At 37.6% G+C, this 20,637-nt stretch overlaps 1 protein-coding gene across 2 annotated transcripts in view; it reads right to left on the bottom strand.

Moving 5' to 3' along the window:
• Positions 1-20,637, bottom strand: part of snx29 (sorting nexin 29) — a 136,047-nt gene that overhangs the window by 75,625 nt on the left and 39,785 nt on the right. For both annotated transcript variants that reach the window (XM_051915579.1, XM_051915580.1), the window contains exon 15: positions 723-829. In XM_051915579.1, the coding sequence (XP_051771539.1) occupies positions 723-829 (107 nt within the window). The remainder of the gene's footprint in view (positions 1-722; positions 830-20,637) is intronic.

Below are 20,637 nucleotides of genomic sequence, written 5' to 3' on the forward strand. Positions count from 1 at the left end.
TGGCTACAAAGCTCAATCACACACATCTGTTGAGCGCATTAACGCAACAGCCAATCAGATGTGTTTAAGTTAATCAGAATCCGCTCAACACCGCACAAAACAACCAAGTTTTCTGTTCAGCACGGGTTCTGCAAGCTAGTGAATCCTTTCATTATAACCAACAAAGTATGAATACAATGTCAACAAGAGATTCATTGCACAGCATAGACAGCTTAATTGATTATAACGGAAGTTTTCGCAAGAATGCAGCTTTGTGTACTTTGTGATGTAATTGACAGCTTCAGTGATTATAATGGCAGCAATCTTTACCCGCTAATATATATTTTCATGCTGCTAATTACACTGTGCGCTGTCTGAGAAGAGGCTTTCTGGGCACGCGCTTCGGATGTGTACGCACACAAAACTTCTCACACAGCGCGCAAGTCCCGAATTGAGTTCTCTTTGGTGTCTTCTTAAGTGTAAATTTTTTTACACTGGCAAGGCTTAAAAGCATGTGCAAATAATAAACTTTCCTGACGATAACATGTCGTGACAAGTCCATGAACTGTCCCGAGCATCGTTCACGTTAGCCCCGGGCCATTGTGCAGTCCTTTTTGTCGAGCCCTGATTACTGAACCCATTTGCTGAAATTTGAAGTGGTAAGAGTGGGTTTACATTACCTTACATTGAGGTTACAGCAGGAAAGGGCAAGTGTTGCATGCTAATGAAGCACCAGTACTCACCTCGATGAGTTTACGCTCATAGTTGGCAGCCAGTTCCTCTATATCAGCCACGGACCGGTTTTGGGGGGCTGGAGGGGGACCATCACAATTCCGTTGAATGGTCAATGCTGGGAATAAAATGTAACACACATTAGAAAGTGCAATCAAATGAAAATATTACAAAACAGTAATTAATAAATACATAAATACAGCCCAAACAATTAAAAGATGTAATTTTCTAAATATATTAAGTACTTTCTCCCACCCCAGTTAAAGTCATTTATATGTTGACTTCCCAAAGAGTGTAAATGCTGTGACAATTTCAAAACAGTGTTTCAGTGGTCGACTTCAAGCACAACCAATAGCATGCGTTTGGGGAGGGACTAACTGTTTATTGAACAATGGAAGACAAGGGGCAGAAGTTGCAGTATAAGATGTCTGGAAACAATTATTTTTGCAATCAGCAGTTTGGCGGCACTAGAGGTGGAGAAATTTCACACTTCGGCTCTATGGCAAGATAGAAAGATTCAGTAATTTCCTTTATATGATTATGTCTTGTAAAAGTTTGGGGAAAACAATAAAATCTGAGATTTGTGTTGTTCACAGTGACAAACTTGGGTTCCTTCCAGTGCTGCGGAGTGGTAGCCTTTAAATCCAGTGTAATCTAGTTTCGGTGGAGTCGCCTGTGAAGGCTGAGATCCGTTGAGTTCATAAGCAGCAGAACAGACCCTTTCAACCAATTGAAAACTCAATTAAAATCTGCAACTTTTCAAAACACAAATGTTGCTTGAGGCGCCACAGGACAGCAGAGACGAGGAAAGCAATAAGAACAAAAACGCAACCCCGGACCTGGCTGAGTTTCAACAGAACAGCTGTTAGACTCTCTCATTTCTTAATTCTCAAAGGAGAAAGAAAATCCGGATATTTCCAGAGCAGAAACGAAATTAGATGCAAAAAGTTTTCTTTTGTGAAAAGCAAAAAGATGTTTGACCAATAGAAGATGTAAAAGTCACAAATTGACTGTCGCCGATGTTCTTAGTCGGGTCAGAAGCAATTTTGCATGCTAAAAGCCTAGTGTGACCATATCTTAACACCAAACGGCTGATAAAGGGTGGCTGGATCATCAGAATGGTGGAGATTCATTCTGACAAAGGCTCCAGAGGGTACGAATCTGCTGGGGGGTAAAAATGATAGAGATGAGGAGGTGGTGCTCAGCTGAAAAGTTTGTCATAAAGCTGTGAATAAGTCTATGGAGTACAAGTCAACAATCCTGAATATTATCAGCTCACCCGCACACAGCCGCCCGCCACTTCAGCACTGAGTCTTATCAGTGCTCTGCCAATAGTGTACACATCCTACTAACTCACACACCACTATTGTCAGCAAGAGTGGACTGCACTGAAATTGCTGCCAATGTGCAGCTCAATCTTGATTTCAGTCCACCACAGTTATGTCTGAAACTATTATTAATAAATGCATTTATGTAGAATTGTTGTGTGTGAAGTTTATTACACCGTGGGAAACGGGCCATTTATACACAAGAGTTAAAGCTGTTACGGAGAATTAAAAAAAAGAGATCGTACCCAACCCAAAAAGCCTCAGCATCCATCTAAAAAGCTCTATGACCAAAGGCATATTAAAATGCGGATAAATCAACTCATCAATGTAGTGTTGCTTGTCCTCAATCTGGCAACCCACGTGAGGAAGAGGGGGCGAGGGAAAGAACTCTCTCCAATATTCACCTATACTGCATGCTTTTGGATTGTGGGGGAAACCGGAGCACCCGAAGGAAACCAACGCAGACACAGGGAGAATATGAAAATTTCACACAGAAAGGCCTCCTGGCTCAGCCAGGACTCAAACCAGGAACCTCTTTTTAATAATAAAAAAAGAAACTAATAGCTTTAATTTGAGATTACACTGGGATATTTAATTTGTTTACTGCTTTTTTGATGATCCAATTCTAATTAACGATTTGACCACAAGGCAGCAAGCAATCTACTGTCAATTTCAGTTGACATTATATGATGTTGTTGGTAAGACTATTTCATCTGTACAAATTCATTTAAAGGGGTGCTATTTTGCTTTTTTACATTTTCAACTTTAGTTAGTGTGTAAAATGTTGCTGTTTGAGCATTAAAAAAAAATCTGCAAGGTTACAAAGCTCAAAGTCCACTCCAAAGTTGTAACTACAACGCGCTTCTTCTGGATCTTGTCACAATGTCACTCATTTAAATAATCCCCACCCACGAAATATGCAAAAAAAAAAAAAAAGGGGGCGAGGCCTGGTTGAGAGGCTGTTTTTTCCAACACGGTTCCAAAACCCCTTTGTTTGGCCTTCCTAAAGCAGACAAACTTAGAAAACAGTGGTTAAAATGTATTTTTAAAACTGTTCCTGAACATTAGAACCCCAATGTTTATCTGTGTGCTGCACATTTTACGGAGGACAGCTTTCAGAACCTAATGGCTCGTTTCCAGGGAGCGGTACGGTTCAGTATAGTACGGTACGCATTTTCTGCCTTTTCCATTTTTAGAAGATGTGAATGGTACCCTTATTCCGAACCGTACCGTAATACTTTTTTGGGACCCTTTCGTTGGGGTACCTAGCACATTAGTACCAATAGTACCGGTACCAAAAGGGTGGAGCTCACTGCAGAATGTTGATTGGTTGACAGAGAATCGTCATTTGCACGTGCTACAAGGGGAATGACAACACAATACTGTTGCAACATAATGTATATTTTTCGGCTGTTTTTCCTTGCAGCCTACGCTCAAACAAAGCTGCTGTATGTCCTCCATTGTTGTTTACTCTCATTTTCTTCTTCACGTGAGATCGACTTCGATCGCTACTTTCTGGCATAAACCACGACTATCAAGTAAGGGTACTGTTGGCAGTGGAAACGCAAGCCAGATCAGGGTTTACAGTCCCAAATTAAACCATACCACTCGGTGGAAACGAGCCATAAGAGAGTTCAATGCTGGCTACGCACAAAAGCTTCTCCTGAAAGACAGAGCAGTTCTCACTTTGTCGGGACAATCAGTTTATGAATCACAGGCTGTCAGTATGTTTTATTATTTGTTGTTGTGTTTTCTATTAACAGTTCCAATTATAAGTTTTATGCCGTTGCTACAATGTAAACAAAGGGAAAAAGCCATTTGGCTCCACTAGCCTGCTAGCTAAGATTACAGTGTTGATGTAGTGTTTAGCTACAGGGCTCTCACTTTTGTAAGACTGTTCACCGATCCTTAGAAAATTACCACTCTGAAACGTCCTGTAAAATCTGTGCTTGCAAAGGTTCTCTTCTTGTTCGTAAACATTCTCAGGGTCTGAAATTGGCTCGAATTGGTATGGCAAAATGTACAGCATCGTTAATATTTACACCTCAGCAGATGAAACACAGGGTTATGGTAAGGGGTGTGACATTTCCTGAACACGCTCTAAGCGGTTCACCAATCACAACACACTGGGCCAGCTAACCAATCAGAGAGCATTTCGTATTTCAGAAGGAGGGGCTTCATCGAAACTCAACAGAGTGTTTGAGATAGACTGGGAAGAGAGGTGCAGCAATGTAATACATGTGAAAAATACTTTTTTGAACTTCACAAAAGGGCATAAAACCATAACCCTTTAAGTTTTGAAAAATGATCATAAAAACATAACATTTCTAAAATGTAATAACTGCTGATGGGATCTCTGTATGTAAGAGTATTCTATGTGAAAGCAAAATTGATATTTAATTCTTATGCCAAACAGGAGGACATCTAAAAGGGGTGGACCTCATTTCTGTTGTCTTCTTATTGATTAGGGCATGTTGTGAAAATTGATTTGTTTTGTGTATTAGAGAAGTTATAATGACCATAAAGATAAAACAACAACAAAAGTTGTCCAAATTAAAGAATAGATCATTTTGGTCTGAAGGTATCAGATAGGTCTTTTTTAATCCCAATTATGTCCACAAGTTCTCAGAGAACTTGTATTTCAAGAAGCAAGGAGAAAAAAAATAAGACTGAGCATCTAAGCTACTACGTATGTGAGTGAATGAACGTGGCTTTGACAGACATATGCAAAATTAGTCTGTTTACGTGCTGAAGAAAAAAAAGAAAGAAAAAAAAACGAAGAGTTAATGAGAGTGTTGATCAAAGTAATCTCCATCCATTTTCCCATCATGCAGCAGTTGCTTCCTGCGAGACAGCTTGAGATAACAACAGCGTATCATTCCATCAGCGAGCGATCTCTACTTAGCACAGGACGCAGTCAATTTGACGCCCAGACGTGAAATTGCATACCAAACATTCGTTGCACCTTGGAGAGGGCAAGCGCAGAGGTTTTTAAGAGCAAGTTTGCTTACAATCTTCTGAACCCCTCATTCTTCCATCATCATCTGACCTCAATCAGACTTGAGAAATTAGCCAACAACAGGATGTCTCAGAAGACAGACAAAAATGTCTCAAAATGTCTCAGAAGACAGAAAAAAAAAGCACAGACGTTCTGCTTCTCTCTTTGATGTAGGAACCTCAATAATGGGCAAATTCATCCAGTGCACTTTATGTTTCAGTTAAGGTACTCCACTGGGTTAATCTTTTTGTGCAATTTTGAGGTTGTCATCGCTGTTGTTACCATTTTTGAACCATACTTTACTATTTTTATACCACAAAATAAAAACCTTGAGGCAATTTCTAAATACTAAATATAAAGAAAATTATCACTGACTGCTTTTTTTCATCATCAAAGAAAAGGCATCTGCTGTTTGTTCATGAGTCCCTTGTTTGGCATCTGCTGGTTGTTCATGAGTCCCTTGTTTGTCCTTCTGAACAAGAATATGGTGTGCAAGTTTTGATTATTTTGTTTAGAGATCATATGTTTTCATTTAGTACTGCCTTTCAGAAGCTACAAAAGATACATGTTTCCCAGAAGACAAAAAAGGACAATTTATTCTGTTCATCCAAGTCAAAAAGTTTACATTCCCGGATCTTAATGCATCGTGTTTCCTTCTGGAGCATCAGTGAATGTTTGCAGCTTTTTTATTAGTTGTGTTTGAGTCCCTCAATTGTCCTCAGTGTGAAAAGATGGATCTCAAAATCATACAGTCACTGCTGAAAAGGGTTCAAATATGGAAAAGATGGTGGAAAATCCAAGAATTTGCAGGACATGGAGGATTTTTCTGAAGAACAGAGCTCAGTTTAACTGCTCAGAACAAACAAGAGACTCATGAACAACCATCACAAAACAAACAAACAGTTGTGGATCATCCAGGTAATGAATCACAGTATTAAGAATCAAGGGTATGTAAACTTTTGAACAGGGTCATTTTTATAAATTCAGCTATTTTTTTTTTTTGTCTTGTAGACTTTATGTAAACATCTGTTCTGTGGAGTAGTTTATTCAGGACAGTACTAAATAAAAAATAACATGCAATTTTCATGATCCTTCTTATTTTGTTAGAATGATTAACATTTTTGCAGATTCTGCAAGGGATGTGTAAACTTTTGAGCTCAACTGTATTTTAAAATGTAATTTATTCAATGATGCCAAAGCTGAATTTTCAGCAGCCATTACTTCAGTCTTCAGTGTCACATGATCCTTCAGAAATCATTCTAATATGCTGATTTGCTCCTCGAGAAAGATTCCTTATTTTTACTAATGTTCGTTTATGGAAACCATGATACACTACATTTTTTCAGAAATCTTTGATAAATAGAAAGTTCAAAAGAACAGCATTTATTTTAAATAAATCTAAAATGTCTTTACTGTCACTTTTGATCAATTTAATGCTTCCTTGCTGAATAATAGTATGAATTTTTAAACACTGAACCTACACATTTATAATCTTTTGTGCATGTATTCATATATTCAACATCAACAACTTTAGAATTACATTATAATTTAAGAAATTGAAAGATTACTGAGCAACATAGTAATGTTATGCCTTACACTGGATCATAAGGAGATGGAAAGCGGCCAGTGTTTGATCAAGGAAGCCCTTTTTTTTAGCACTACGGTTAAAATAACCAGGCCTGATTTAGCTTATAATCTGCCAATGGCTTCCTTGTAAGAATCTGCATGGTTTCTGGATCAGTAATAGAAAATATGCAAACAACCTTATTTCTGATAAAAAAAAAACAACAACAAACTGATGTATTTACAAATTGAGAAAGCTTGATCATTTGCATAAACATGACCATTTATATATCTCTGAATATACATGTGTAATGGAGTATATCAACAGAACAAATTTCAGTTTTGCTATTCTGAAGCATAGAGCCCTAGTAAAAATCTTCCAAAACATTAGGAAAAAGACTTGATAATATCAACCTTGATTTTCCACTTTAAGAGTACTCGTCTGTGTGTGTTAGAAATAAAATTCCTCATTACTCACATTAAGATCAAAGCTATTAGCTTAAGAAACTTGACCTGATAACGTCATCTGCACTGAAAACATGGAACCAGCCTTGTTGTGGCTCATTAATCGTGAAATTCTGAAAACATTATAGGCTAGAAGCCATAATGAGGATCCAAATCATCCTCCCCTACACTTCAACAGCCCTAATAAAAGCCTTGAATGACATTTTCATTGATGGCCAGTTATTAGAGTCGGCACAAACGCTGTATAGCCTCTAAAGAAGTCTCGAGGTAGACAGTGTGTCCCTAAACAGGTGCTTTTGGGTTATTTAGCTCATCCTATGTTGCTTAAGTGAGAGGGGTGGTGGGGATGCTTGTTTTTATTAGCGGAAAGCTACTTTATCGGACACTCGACAATCTAGTTCCAGTCAGTATAATTGACTGCCATTTCTAAAAGTCAATCTAATTGCTTTTTCGTTATTATGTTAATAGTCCTGACAGCGGTAAAGGGAAATCCCCCTCCCCATGAGAGGGACCAGAGCCTACAGACGATTAATTTGCCTCTTCGCCATAATTAAATGCACTGCGACTGATAAACTTGCAGATGACTAATGACAAATGTTAAAGTAGGTCAAATCAATAATTTCAACATCCAGCCACTAAAAAACAAAGGAAAAAAAGCATCATTCACGCAGTCTCATGAGGCAACATAGGCAAGCTCTTCAATGTGGTGGGGGAGTCCTACACTGCGTCTGAATACTAATCATGGCATCGTGCCTGGACAGTTTTTTAAGTTTAAGTCTATCAGTCCCAAGGACTGATGACAAGAAGAGAAAGTGAGACGATGCTTTCAATCTTCTAGGAGTCATTCCCATCATGGTTCAGTCGTAATACAGCAGGCGTTCCCAAACTTTTTTGTCAGTCAAACCCCTAAAGATCAGATGTAAAATATTTACAGGACTCCTGGTCAATCTGAGCAATCTATGGAGAAGGGACTTGGTTAGAGTGGTGACCAAGAAGCTGATGGTCACTGTGGTTGAGCTCCATGATCATACAGTATATGGAGATGGGAGAAACTTACAGAAGGACAAACAATTACTCTAAACACTCCACTTAGAGACTGTCCTCCAAAAAAAAAAAAAAAACGACCCTATAGGTCGTTTTTCAAGCACCTTATTACAACCTATATTTATGTTTTAAAGTCATGCGCCCTCTAGCTGGAATAAAAATAATGACAGTGTCGTGTTACGTCTGTCATCATGAAATGACGTATGACTGTCGTTACCAATCAAAATGCGTGTTCATTTAAATGCAATGAGTTTTTACACCATTTCTATTTAGCAAAACTCATTTTTTTATTAACGACTACACCCACCCCATCCCTAAACCTACCCTCAGTGATTTATAGTGCATATACTCTTTATGAGCACATGCGTTCCCTGGGATCAAACCCACAATCGCATGATCACATGATTGCATATTGTTATTGCAACGCTCTGCCAATTGAGCTACGCGAAACCCGAAATATGACGCAGATAAAAGGGAACAATGCATTAAAATGAAAGCGTCCTGTTGTCGATAGGGGCGCCACTTCAGTAAACAATCCTCTGGGTCGTATTTCAGGGAAGTGACGAACGACCTATACGGTCGTATTGGTTGGATAACATGTTGTCCACTTATCTGGGCTTTTTCAGTTTTTTTATTTTTTTTTTATAAATTTGCAAAGTCACAAATCTGTTGTTTGCTTTGTCATTATGGTCGATGGAGCATAAATCGATTGGGGGGGGCTAATACTTTAGTGAGGCACTGGCTGCATCCGAAAACTGAAAAATGCTGCCTTAGGGTATACTCACACTAGCCACTCTCAACCATGCCCAAGCGCGTTTGACCCCCAAAGCCCGATTCGTTTGACAAGTGTGATTGCACTATACCGTGCCCGGGCGCGATTCGTTTAGCCATCCCTGGCCCGCTTGGAAGAGGTGGGCCAGAGCACGGTTCAGTTGGGCTCAAGCGCAGTATGCATGCAGTGTGAGTGTTAACTGTGCCGGAGTATGGAACATCTACTACTTTTGTGTGCGCTACGGTCATCATTACGACGGCAAACATCTTTATTACTACTTGGATAGTACACTTTTCAATTAATGTAATTAATTCAAATCTATTTGGGTTTATAACGGATCTGGTTCTCACCTTATTGATGAACAGGAATTGTAGTTTGCGAGTATAGCTGCAAATTCCTCCATTAATGTCAGCTGCCCTCATAATAATCCTCTGACACGGGCAAGTGAAAATCACTGCGCGGCAAAAATGATAAATCTATTAGGCAGTATCTTAGCGAAAGTGCTTGTCTTCCTGTTTTCTTCCATACAAAAAGTTGCATCGTATATGACATAAGTGTGCTCCGGCCAGGAACGTTAAGTGCAATATTAGTGCAGGCAAGTGGTTGAGTGGGGATGGGGGACAATCGCGCTCGGGCTCAGTTCAAGGCAACCGTGCCTAGTGTGAGTACACCCTTATGAGGATGCATTCCAAGGTAGGAAGGCATCAAGACACGTCCGAATCCAAAGTTAGCTTCACTTCCTGTCTCATGAGATGCCTTCATCTGATTGATTTTTGAAGGCAGCATAGATGTATCCTTTGCTGCCTTTGATATTCCACAATCCTGTGCTTTCCATTATGTGACAGTTGAGCTAAAAAATAAAGATGGCGTCTGAAAGTTGCAGTTGGTGGTCAGTTTGGGTGTAAATGTATGTTTTTGACCTTTGTTTTCCACTTTTGATGTTATTTCTAGAGAGAAATTACTATTGTAGTACTTAAATATTTGCTTAGTTATCACCAAATCTCACGCTATTTTGCTGTAGATCTTTAAACCTTTACGCTGCCTCAGAAGTCTGTCCGAAATCAAGTTTCGTGAGGTGCCTTTGTGCACAAACGCTGCCTGCAAAGTCATTGCCTGATAGGGCAGCGAGGCAACAAGTCAGCTGCCTACGTTTTCGGATGCAGCCACTGTATACACTATATGGACAAGTATTGGGACACACCTCTTAATTATTGAATTTCAAGTGTTTCATTCAGACCCATTGCCTCAGGTGTATAAAATCGCTTGACCTAGTGATGCAGCCTGCATTTACAAACATTTGTGGGAAAAAAATGGGTTGTTGAAAGCATGGTACTGTTATAGGATGCCACCTTTGCAATAAGTCAGAAATTTCATGCTAGATAGTCCACGGTCAACTGTAAATGGTTTTATTGGAAAGTGGAAGCGTTTAGGAACAGCAGCAACTTAGCGACGAAGCGGAAGACCATGTTTAAAAAAAATAATTAAAAAAAACAAGATATAAACTGCAATCATATTTCTTTTTTCCTCTCAGAGAATATTGAATATTCTGAATCTAGAATCTTGAATATTCTGGAATCACAAAACGAATCATGATTAATTAAGTTAAAATATATTCATATAATACTATACATATATTATTAATTTAAAACATATCAGCATTCCCAGTTTCTTTTAATAAAAAAGTTTGAAAACAAGCAACACTGTCAAAATTACAGCAGAAATATCAGAGGAAATATTTTTGTCAGTATGGGGGAACTATGTATATTGTGCTGGAAAATGGGAGGCCTTCAAGTCAAAACGTTTGAGAACCACAGCATTACACAAATAATTGAAGCTCTAATAAAAAATAAAATGAAGAGAACTCATTTGATGAGTATATTAATGACTTCCTTTAATCATTCAGTGATGGCAAGTTAAAGGCGAGGGGGTGTACGTTAAGTGCTGATATCCCCATCTGTTTATAAAAAGACAGGAGGTTGGGTGTCTGCAGCGTGGCCGTCTGCAAAAGTCCTCTCCTGCCCCCTGCTACTCTTCTTTTCAAATAGCTGATAAGAGAGAGCCTTTCATTTCATATCAAATGAGATGTGCTCTGTTCCTGATAGAGAGAGAATTAAAAACCAAGCGGCGGGAGGGCAAAAAAGAAGAATCATCATCTCTGCATGCTATTAGCAAGTGTAATTTAGACATTTCCTATTTTGAGGTTTGGGATAGAGTGCAGAAGGGCCCAGTGCTAGTCTGATGCTATCACGCTCTATTATGAGAGCTAGCTGTCTGACACCGGGTACGATAGTCTCCTCACACTCCCAGCATTCATCAGCAGGGACAGAGAGTACGTTCTTCTGGAGGGAGCTGAAATGAATCCTGCTGGAGAGGCCGTCGGTGAACCACCTCTGACCAACAGTAATATCCGATGAGCAGAGGACAGCTACACCTCAGCCACCAGAGGACTCAGAGGCGGCAAGCTACTGGTTATGAGATACAAACTAATCACAACTCGCATACATCCAGTTCAGCTGTGCACATTAGACAAAGCACCGTCTAGAGGAATTTACAACGTGAGCTAACCATCACTGCTCTGATTAAACAAATCAGTGCGGTTTATCAAAGAGAGTGGGGTAAGCTGTGTCAGCCCATTAACCTAAAATAATACAAATAAACAGTAATATTGTGAAATAGTATTACAATTTATAATTTTTTTCTATCTGAATATATTTTATGTAACGTATTCCTTAAGGGTTAGTTCATGCAAAATGAAATTTCTGTCATTAATTACTCACCCTCATGTCATTCCAAACCCGTAAGACCTTTGTTCATCTTCGGAACACAAATTTAGATATTTTTGATGAAATCCTAGAGTTTTTTTTTTATCCCCCATAGAAAGCAACATTTAAGGTCCAGAAAAGTAGCGTAGGAGACTGACAGGGGAGAGACAAAATTGTTGAATAAAGTCGTTATTTTTGTTTTGTTTTTGCACACAAGAAGAATTTTCGTCACTTCGTAACATTAAGGTTGAACCACTGTAGTCATATAGTCACTGTAGTTGACTATTTTAACAATGTCCTTACTACTTTTATGGACTTTGAATGTGGTAATTACATTGCTTTCTATAAGGGATAAAAAAAAAAAAAATTAAAAGTTAGCTTCACTTCCTGTCTCATGAGATGCCTTCATCTGATTGATTTTTAAAGGCAACATAGATGTATCCTTCACTGGCTTTGATATCCCATAATCCCATGCTTTCCATTCTGTGACAGTTGAGCCAAAAAATAAAGATGGCGTCTGAAAGTTGTGGTTGGTGGTCAGTTTGGGTGTAAATGTATGTTTTTGACCTTTGTTTCCCACTTTTTTGTGTTTTCCACAAATCTCACGCTATTTTGCCGTAGATCTTTAAACCATTACGCTGCCTCAGAAGTCCGAAATCAGTTTCGTGAGGCGGCTGTGCGCACAAACGGCTGCCTAAGTTTTCAGATGCAGCCACTGTATACACTATATGGTAAAAGTACTGGGACACACCTCTTAATTATTGAATTCAGGTGTTTCATTCAGACCCATTGCCACAGGTGTATAAAAGTGCTTGATGTGTGTTCCGAAGATGAACGAAGGTCTTATGGGTGTGGAACGACATGAGGGTGAGCAATTAATGACAGAAATTTAATTTTTTGGGTGAACTAACCCTTTAAGCTGAACATTTTTAGCACCCATTACTTTGTCAGTGTCACATGACTTCAGTTTCAGTATCATTCTAAAATGCTGATTTGATGCTCAAGAAACATTTCTTAATATTATCGATGTATTGTTGTTGTTGTGCTGCTTTTTGTGAAAACGATGATTTTTTCCCCCCCAGGATTCTTTGATAAATAAAGAGTTCAAAAGAACAGCATTTATTTGAAATATAAATATCTTTACTGTGACTTTTGATCTATTCAATGCATCCTTGCTATAAAAAAATAAAATAAAAAAAAACTTACTGACTCTGAATGGGGTAGTATAAAGTATTTCATATGGATAATAAAATACATAATACATAAATCCTGGCAAGAACAACAACAACAAACAATACCCATGAATTATTAAATGAAACACTGTTCTCCAGAATGGCACCTTGTTGGGCAAAATGTGCCAGAAGCTGTGCCAGTGGCTCAACTAAAAGTGAGAGTGAGCTTTGCCTCCAAATGCAAGTACTACTATTACATTTGGAAGTGGGGGAAACATTTCTTCAAAGAATCAGAGGGAGCTCTGACAAAAATAAGCCCATTGTTCCAAGAAAATAAATCAAGGATTTTTTTCCCCCTTCCAAAAGAGTTATATACTGAAGAAGCTCCTTCAGCCTCAAAGTTTGGGGAACTGCGAGGAGGAAGCAGCAACATTTGATATTTCCCTGCAGCATTGACGGTTGGTACTGTATGTGGAATAATAATGTGCTTGTTCATCCAGTCCATTTTTTTTTTATTTTTCACTTTTTTTTTTTTATATCAAGAATGTAAAATTATGTGTCTATGAAAAAAAGAAAGAAAAACCAAAATAGATATTTTAAGAAAATGCAAATATGAAGCAAAGTAAAAGACTCTATAATGGCATTATTGAAAAGTTTATTGCATAAATAATGTTTTTAATTTATATTTGAAATATAAATCATTCACATATTCCATAATGGCTCATTATGACACAGCTTAGACAGGGCAAGTTTTGTCACTGGACCACTATTTTAAAGTCATATTTCTATGGTCTTGCATTATAGATGCTAATCATTTTCATCATCAGACAGTTTTATCTCTATCCCCCTTTTCCCTTAATGATAGTACTCGAGTACTTTTTAAATAAATACCCCACTCTCCCCTGTTTAGTGAGCAATCTCATAAACATAGTAATGAAATGCCATTAAAAGAAGTGCTGTAATTACTGAATGGCTGGTGTCTCCCCTGGAGCAAATGACAGTCAGCGTGTAAATCACAGTGACCAACCAATCAAGGACAAAATTTACAAGAAGTATTTCTCCTTTCCAACAGCCGTCATATACGATGCTGTGGGCGTTCTCATCTTGAGCAACCTGAACTACCTGAACCTGAACATACCAGCATATTAAAAATGACACCTTCACTAACCGAATCTGGTCTCAAATACTTGCCGCAAAATCATTCACCTCACGTCTAATTTCCAAGCAACTCGCAATTTAAATTTCACAATCATGTTCAATCAAAGGTGTCATGTAGTTATTATTTTCCCCAGCCTTAGTTAGAATATTAATGTAACTAATAAAAACAAAACATGTCAAATAAAAATTCCCTTGTCTTGTCAGCGAATTATTTTCCTATTGTTGAAAAATAATGAAGGAATGAGTCAGAGAACACCTTCCACTATCCATTAAAAACATTTCCTGACAGCAGATGGCAGAGTGAGTTTCCATCTTTAAATCATTACGAATAAAGGACCGCAAGGTTACCGCAAAGAAACCCCTGTGAAAGATGTTATTCTGTGCAATTTCACTGAGAATCACTCTCTCCCTGTGGGCAGATTACAGTCCATCCACACTAGGATGAGCAGGAAATGCATAGCTGCTCATTTCTCAGAGCATCTTTATGTAATAAATCTCCATATGCTGAGGCCCTCAGCACTGAACTGGCAAATCCAGAAATATCAACAAGAGAAAACGTATGGCTGTAGAAATTATGAGGCCTATGATGTTATGACTTCATATATCATGTGCACATTTTTGATGTCACTGCAGATTAATGTCTACAACACAAAACAATTAAAGGGATAATTCACCCGAAAATGAAAATTCTGTCATTATTTACTTCATTACTACAATTTGTATGCTGTACAAAAAAAGTCACATGAGAGTAACTCTAAATTTGTCCGCCGATACTGACAGCTGATTATTTAGAATGATATCTGCTAATACTAAAACCGATATTTGATTTTCTTAGGGAAATAAATCTCTCCCAACTAATGCTGTAAACTATACAGGGAACCCTCGAATTTTATACATTACTATAACATTAGATGTTAAAATTAACAACAGAGCCCAAACTATTATATTCAGCTGCTATTTATTTTTAGATATAATAATTACACTCAAATAAAAACTAAAATGTAAACTCAGTTGCACATAAACACTTGTCTTCATGACAAATTTATTCAAACATACATACATAATTAACAGTAAGTGTTTTTAACAGTAAGTGTTTTTATAACTAACAATCTGTGAACATTGGATAACTTTGAGGTAATTGCAAAGTAAGTGACATTGTTCACAAGCCGTTTTATCCACATTTTTCCACGGCTGAGACACTGATTGAGCGATTACATGAGACATAATAAATTTCAGTAAGTTGTACTGTAACTTTCCAAATATCTTTTGATGTTCATGCTTGTTTTTCGTGTTATCACTTGTATTAAAAAGGAAGTGATCACTCGCAGCGCACTGCTGCTTGAACTGAGGTGCTAAAGCTATCTGTCAAGTCACATTTATTGTTTGAATTATGTGATAAAATGAACAGAATTTGAAAGTTAAGACTTTGTTTCTTATCAGAAGTAACAAAGCACAAAGCTCTTTGCGATTATTATTATTTTGCACTACAAATAATGTTTGGTGCTGGGAAAAACCACGGACCTGGCACCCTTGGCTTGAACTACACGTAATAGCATCAAATAGAGCCTATTATAACTTTTTTTAAAACTGTTAATGAGTTATTGCTCCATTAACATTTTACATTTAACATTTTCTTTTCACACAGTATGAGTTGCAGTCTGAAATGTTTTTCTGCCCCCGTTTGATTGACAGGATATATTAATCAGCCCTGATCATCAGCTATTTTTAAACAATCAGCCGTTGGCCAATAGTGAAAATAATTGCTCTTATCAGACGATACCGATTATTGACCGATACATCGGTGCATCCCTAAGAGTAACCATAGGAGAGTCTATAATGCTCCAAAAAATCATTATTATTTGTATTAAAATATAAATAATAGGAGTGTGAAGATATCTTGTGCCACAAGATCTTGCGAGATTAAAATGTGACAAGATTTCTTGTCGAGGTGAAAAGCAGTTTTGTGATATTGCCATGATGGAATGTGAGCGGTGCCACCGCTACATTTACATTCACTGTCGTTTTGTTTTTTATAAAAATAAAAACCATTTAATTCAGTTGGATAACAGTCGTTTCAATTCCATCCAGCTCATCTAATATGAGCAGCAGAGCCGTACGTAGAGTGGCAGGAATCAGAGTACACCGATCACGTGATGAGAGATGACTGACAAGACCATGGCGGAGGATTCATTGCACAACAGAGCCTAAGCCTCTGATAAATGTCTTATCTTGAAGAATTCGTGCTCAGCACTGCTCCCTACCGCTCCCTATTCACGGAGTATGCACAAAAGTGAAAGTAAAATGCGAGCACGCATTCAAAATCAATACCCCACATTTTGAAAACGGCTCCCTAATGCATGCAGATATCTCCCAATATGAAAGCTATCTTAGGATGGGCTGTGTAGTTGTAACCATCTCTTAGCTCTGTATCATGCTTGAAGAAAAATTTGGTCTCTATTTGCACTTTGAATATTGAGTACTTTGATTATGGTTACACTTATTGTTTGCACTTAATACAACTAAGAGAAAACTGTAATTCATTTTTATCTTTACTCTTTTTATTTCTATGATCAATTTGTGGAATGGAGTTCAGTTAGGAGGTCTAAAGTTGTAGAAGCTCATAATTCATGTACAGTTCTAAGGTCTGAAGAGACTCACATGAAATCATACAGGAGAGAAGCCAGTCAGTTTACTTTGTGGCAAAACCTTTTACAGTGCTTCAGTATTGTTGTCTTTTATTGCATATGATAATTCATACTCAAAGTAGAATTGAAATTAAATTCATTACAAGATGATTAGTTAAAACATTTCAAATGCACCTGCAGACTTTTTCTAGTCATGCATTGAGGATTTCTTAAAAATACTGTCTATACTAACTGTCTAGTCACACACCTAATAAATAATAAATAAATAAGTATTGAGTTTCCACAAAAATAAGGCCTTCCCGTGAAGCAAGTTGAAAATCAAACAACAAATATAAAAACCCTAACAAAACAAAAATGAAGAATCATCAGACTTTGCAGATGAAGGACATCAGACTTTGCTAAGAAGCTGTTCAAGGCTAAGGAAGGACATTCTCTTGCAGGAAATTGAGGCAATCTCCTCCCTTGGCATTCATGCAAATACACAAATAAGCTTCAACATGCATATCCGATTTAATCAGCCAGGCACCTAATTACTGTTCAGATTAAACTGCCATTAGATATTAAGTCACCAGTGGCAAAGTGTTAATAAGATTGAGCATTGTGATGCAAACTTTAGATCGCTGTTCCCTCGCAGTCATATGGCACGTATTTCTGATAAACCTGTCTAACATGAGCCCGGTGTGATTAGTCATCTAAAATTCTCCTCAGCACAACGTGATGAGTCTGAACCAAACTGACCTCAAGCATTTCAATACACAAGCTGTCCTACATGTTCATCTGATTTGGCAGCCCATGAATATTTTCCCTTGAAAACTCATTATAGTTCAAAAATTAGCACATGGAGAAGAGTACAAACCAGAAATAATACAGTCATATTTGAAAAGCCTGTAGGTCTAATGATGCTGGAACAATTCCTTTTCTCTATAATAGTGATGGCAGCTGCTGTTTGAGACGTTTATGAGACGAGCTCAGCTGGAGCAAACAGATGGTCCAATAGTTCCTGGTTTTGGCTAAATTTATATCAGATGTCACATTGATGAACTCAGAGATGCAAGGAATAATGTAAATCAGCTCAAACAGTTTGCTGCATGAAAGAAGGGAGGAAAACATTTTACCTTCTTGCATCTATTGTGGTACTCTGCATAAAAGATTTCCACTTGTCAGCAGAAAGCAAGCACTAAAATCCTGAAATGCTTAGAGATCATGGGGTCAGCTGCATCAAAATGTGCATGAAAAAACCATGTCAAAATGTCTGTTTGCATAATTAATGCACAGACACCATTATGCAACCTAAAATATGAGGGTAAGGGTAATGCTTCGTGTTATGGACAAGGCCAAAGGGAAATCTTTCTTAAAAGGGGTACAACTTCACCGCTGGCAAAATGGGCTTACAATAAAACTTTGCAGTAGAAAGGAGAAAAAAAAAAAATGAAATTAGTGCTGCCTGACTAGAGAAAGCAAAGAAAAGGCTGTCATCTTCCCTTTGGCCAAATAGATAGGAAAACTTCAACGCTCATAATGCACTGGGCATGTTGCCATGCAAGGACACTCCCACCAGTCTGCTACGGACATGCTTTACCAGAGTCAAATACCACCTTGCTTTAGTAGAAAATACTTCTTAGCAAACTTTTAGATATAGACTTGTATTCTTCCCAGGTGCAAGATTTCAAAAAGTAAACGTTTAGCAGGAGTGAGTTACTTTCGGTTACCAGTGAAGGATCCAGCGCGTTGGCTGCAAAGAATTGTAAATATGGAGAGAACACTGCAACGAACAATCTGAAAAACCTCCATGTTTGTAGTCATAATGCTGTTTAAAGAGTATACAAAGTAGGATACAATTTTCAGTGATAAACCAAATAACTGTTCTGTTAATAACCCTCTGCTGATCGGACTGTCCGTGGGGTTACAAAAACGCGGAAGTATAATCTGTAGTTACACGAAAGCCCTGGAGCTGTCAAAAGTCCAGAATTTTGCTGACATACCGTCATTGTAACAATAAAAAGCAGGTTGAAAATCAGTGAAGTTACACTTTAAATGAGTTTTAACTGAAACACTGCAAATTGCTATCTTAAAAAAGCAGCACACAGGTCCAAATAAAATCTTGAAAGGTTAACCTAAGGACTGTCATAACTAAATCCTAGACAAAATGGTCTCATTATAGATCACAAGAACACAAAAGTGTTACACAATTTTAGCCTAATCAGTCATCACAAATCACAAAATTTAAGTTTCTCTTACCCCAGAAGGACATTAAAGATAACATTAAGTTGAACAAAAGTATAAAAAATTGTTTTTACTTTCAAACATTATTAATTTGCATTATTTATAAGTGTGGTAAACAAGTAGTTACAAAATATTACAACAAATAAACCGAATAATTGCTGTTAATTGGTAACACTTTACAATACGGTTAAATTTGTTAAAATTAACACAATAGGTATCACAAACTAACAATGAACAACAATTCTCTTACAGTATTTATTTATCTAGGTTAATATTAATTTAATACAATAATGCATTTTTAACATTTCAAGTTGTATAAATTAACATTAGTTAATATATTATGAAGAAAAAAAACTTAATTAACAAAGAACAACAGTATATTTATAAATATAAACATTAACCTAGATAGATAAATGCTGTAAAAAGTTAGAGCCCTGTAGTATGCCCTTGTTTAGTCCAAGATACCTAATGCATTAACAAATGTCAGTGAATTGGATCTTATTAAAAAGTGTTACCAATTAATGAGCAAATGGTGGAACTGGTCAAACTAAAAATTAAAAAAAAAAAAAAAAAATCAGGATATGTTGACCCAGGAAGGCCTGCGCATAATCAGAACTGACCACATGTACTTTCTGTCTGTGGCTTTATTGTGCACAATTCATCAGTGCATGTTATTACAAAGAATTTTTAAAGAAAGTCCTCATAAACTTTATTCAAAATGTAATCATTCTTCTTCTTTTGAAACTCTTTCTCCGTTCCTGACAATTCCTGATGGATAAAAATCACCCTACTTTTTCTTTTATTGAATATCTTGTTTTTCCTCTGAAAAATAGATTGAAAACAGCAATTCACATTGACTTTAACATTAATTTAAAATTAAAGCTATGGTGACCCACACACCATTTTTTAAATTTTGTCTGCAGTTTGACACAGCTATAATGCAAAACAACAGTCATGCTTATTAGTTTACAATTAGTTACGCAAAAGAAGACAACAAACACAAAAGTTCTGGCTCCCAAATGCTTATCAAGTGCAAAAACTTGCCGGCAGCCATCACCTCTTCAGTCTGGCTGCTAGGTTAACAAGAAACGGTTCAATTAACCACGATAACCATCATGCATGTTGAAGAGCTTAAGTCGCCACGCTGAGAAGCGCATTAGCATGGGCCAGGTACAAGCAGCGCCTGCTTTTACTCTTCATCTCCTCATGCTTTTTTGAAGCAAGGCCTGGGGACAGGCAGAACGGCCAGACCTGCTTTGATAAGAGCAGAAGCGCCAAGCTGCTTCTCTGATGAGCGCAGGTCTGTTTGAGCGCAGAGCTTTCCTGGAGGGCCTCAGCATGGTATAGGCCTCTGAAGTCCAGCTTCATCTGAATAATGTCAGATAAGCAGCTGCTACTCACCAGAACGCAACTGTTGCATTGGTTCCTTGTGCTGCCTACAATCTGTTGCCCTCTACTTCACCCTCACTGTATAGATGTCATTGTGCAAGACGAACACAAAGTCAGTGATGCTACAGGGAGAAAACAGCCAAGGCATAAACACAACAAGTTTAAGGGCTTGTTCATACTAGATGGTATAGAGAGGATAAGAACAAGCCGGGGGCAAGACTCCAACCCACACAAACAATGCAAAGAAGAAACATTTGAAACAGTATATTACCAATATTTTGTACATTTCACCTTACTATAGTTTACTTTGTGTGTAATGTGTAGCATAAAATCAAAGTAATAATGATTGTTGCATGACATGAGTTCAGCTCTCTGTGACATTATTCAAAATTGCGTGTGACCATTTC

Source organism: Ctenopharyngodon idella, chromosome 12, assembly GCF_019924925.1.
Source record: "Ctenopharyngodon idella isolate HZGC_01 chromosome 12, HZGC01, whole genome shotgun sequence".
NCBI lineage: Eukaryota > Metazoa > Chordata > Actinopteri > Cypriniformes > Xenocyprididae > Ctenopharyngodon > Ctenopharyngodon idella.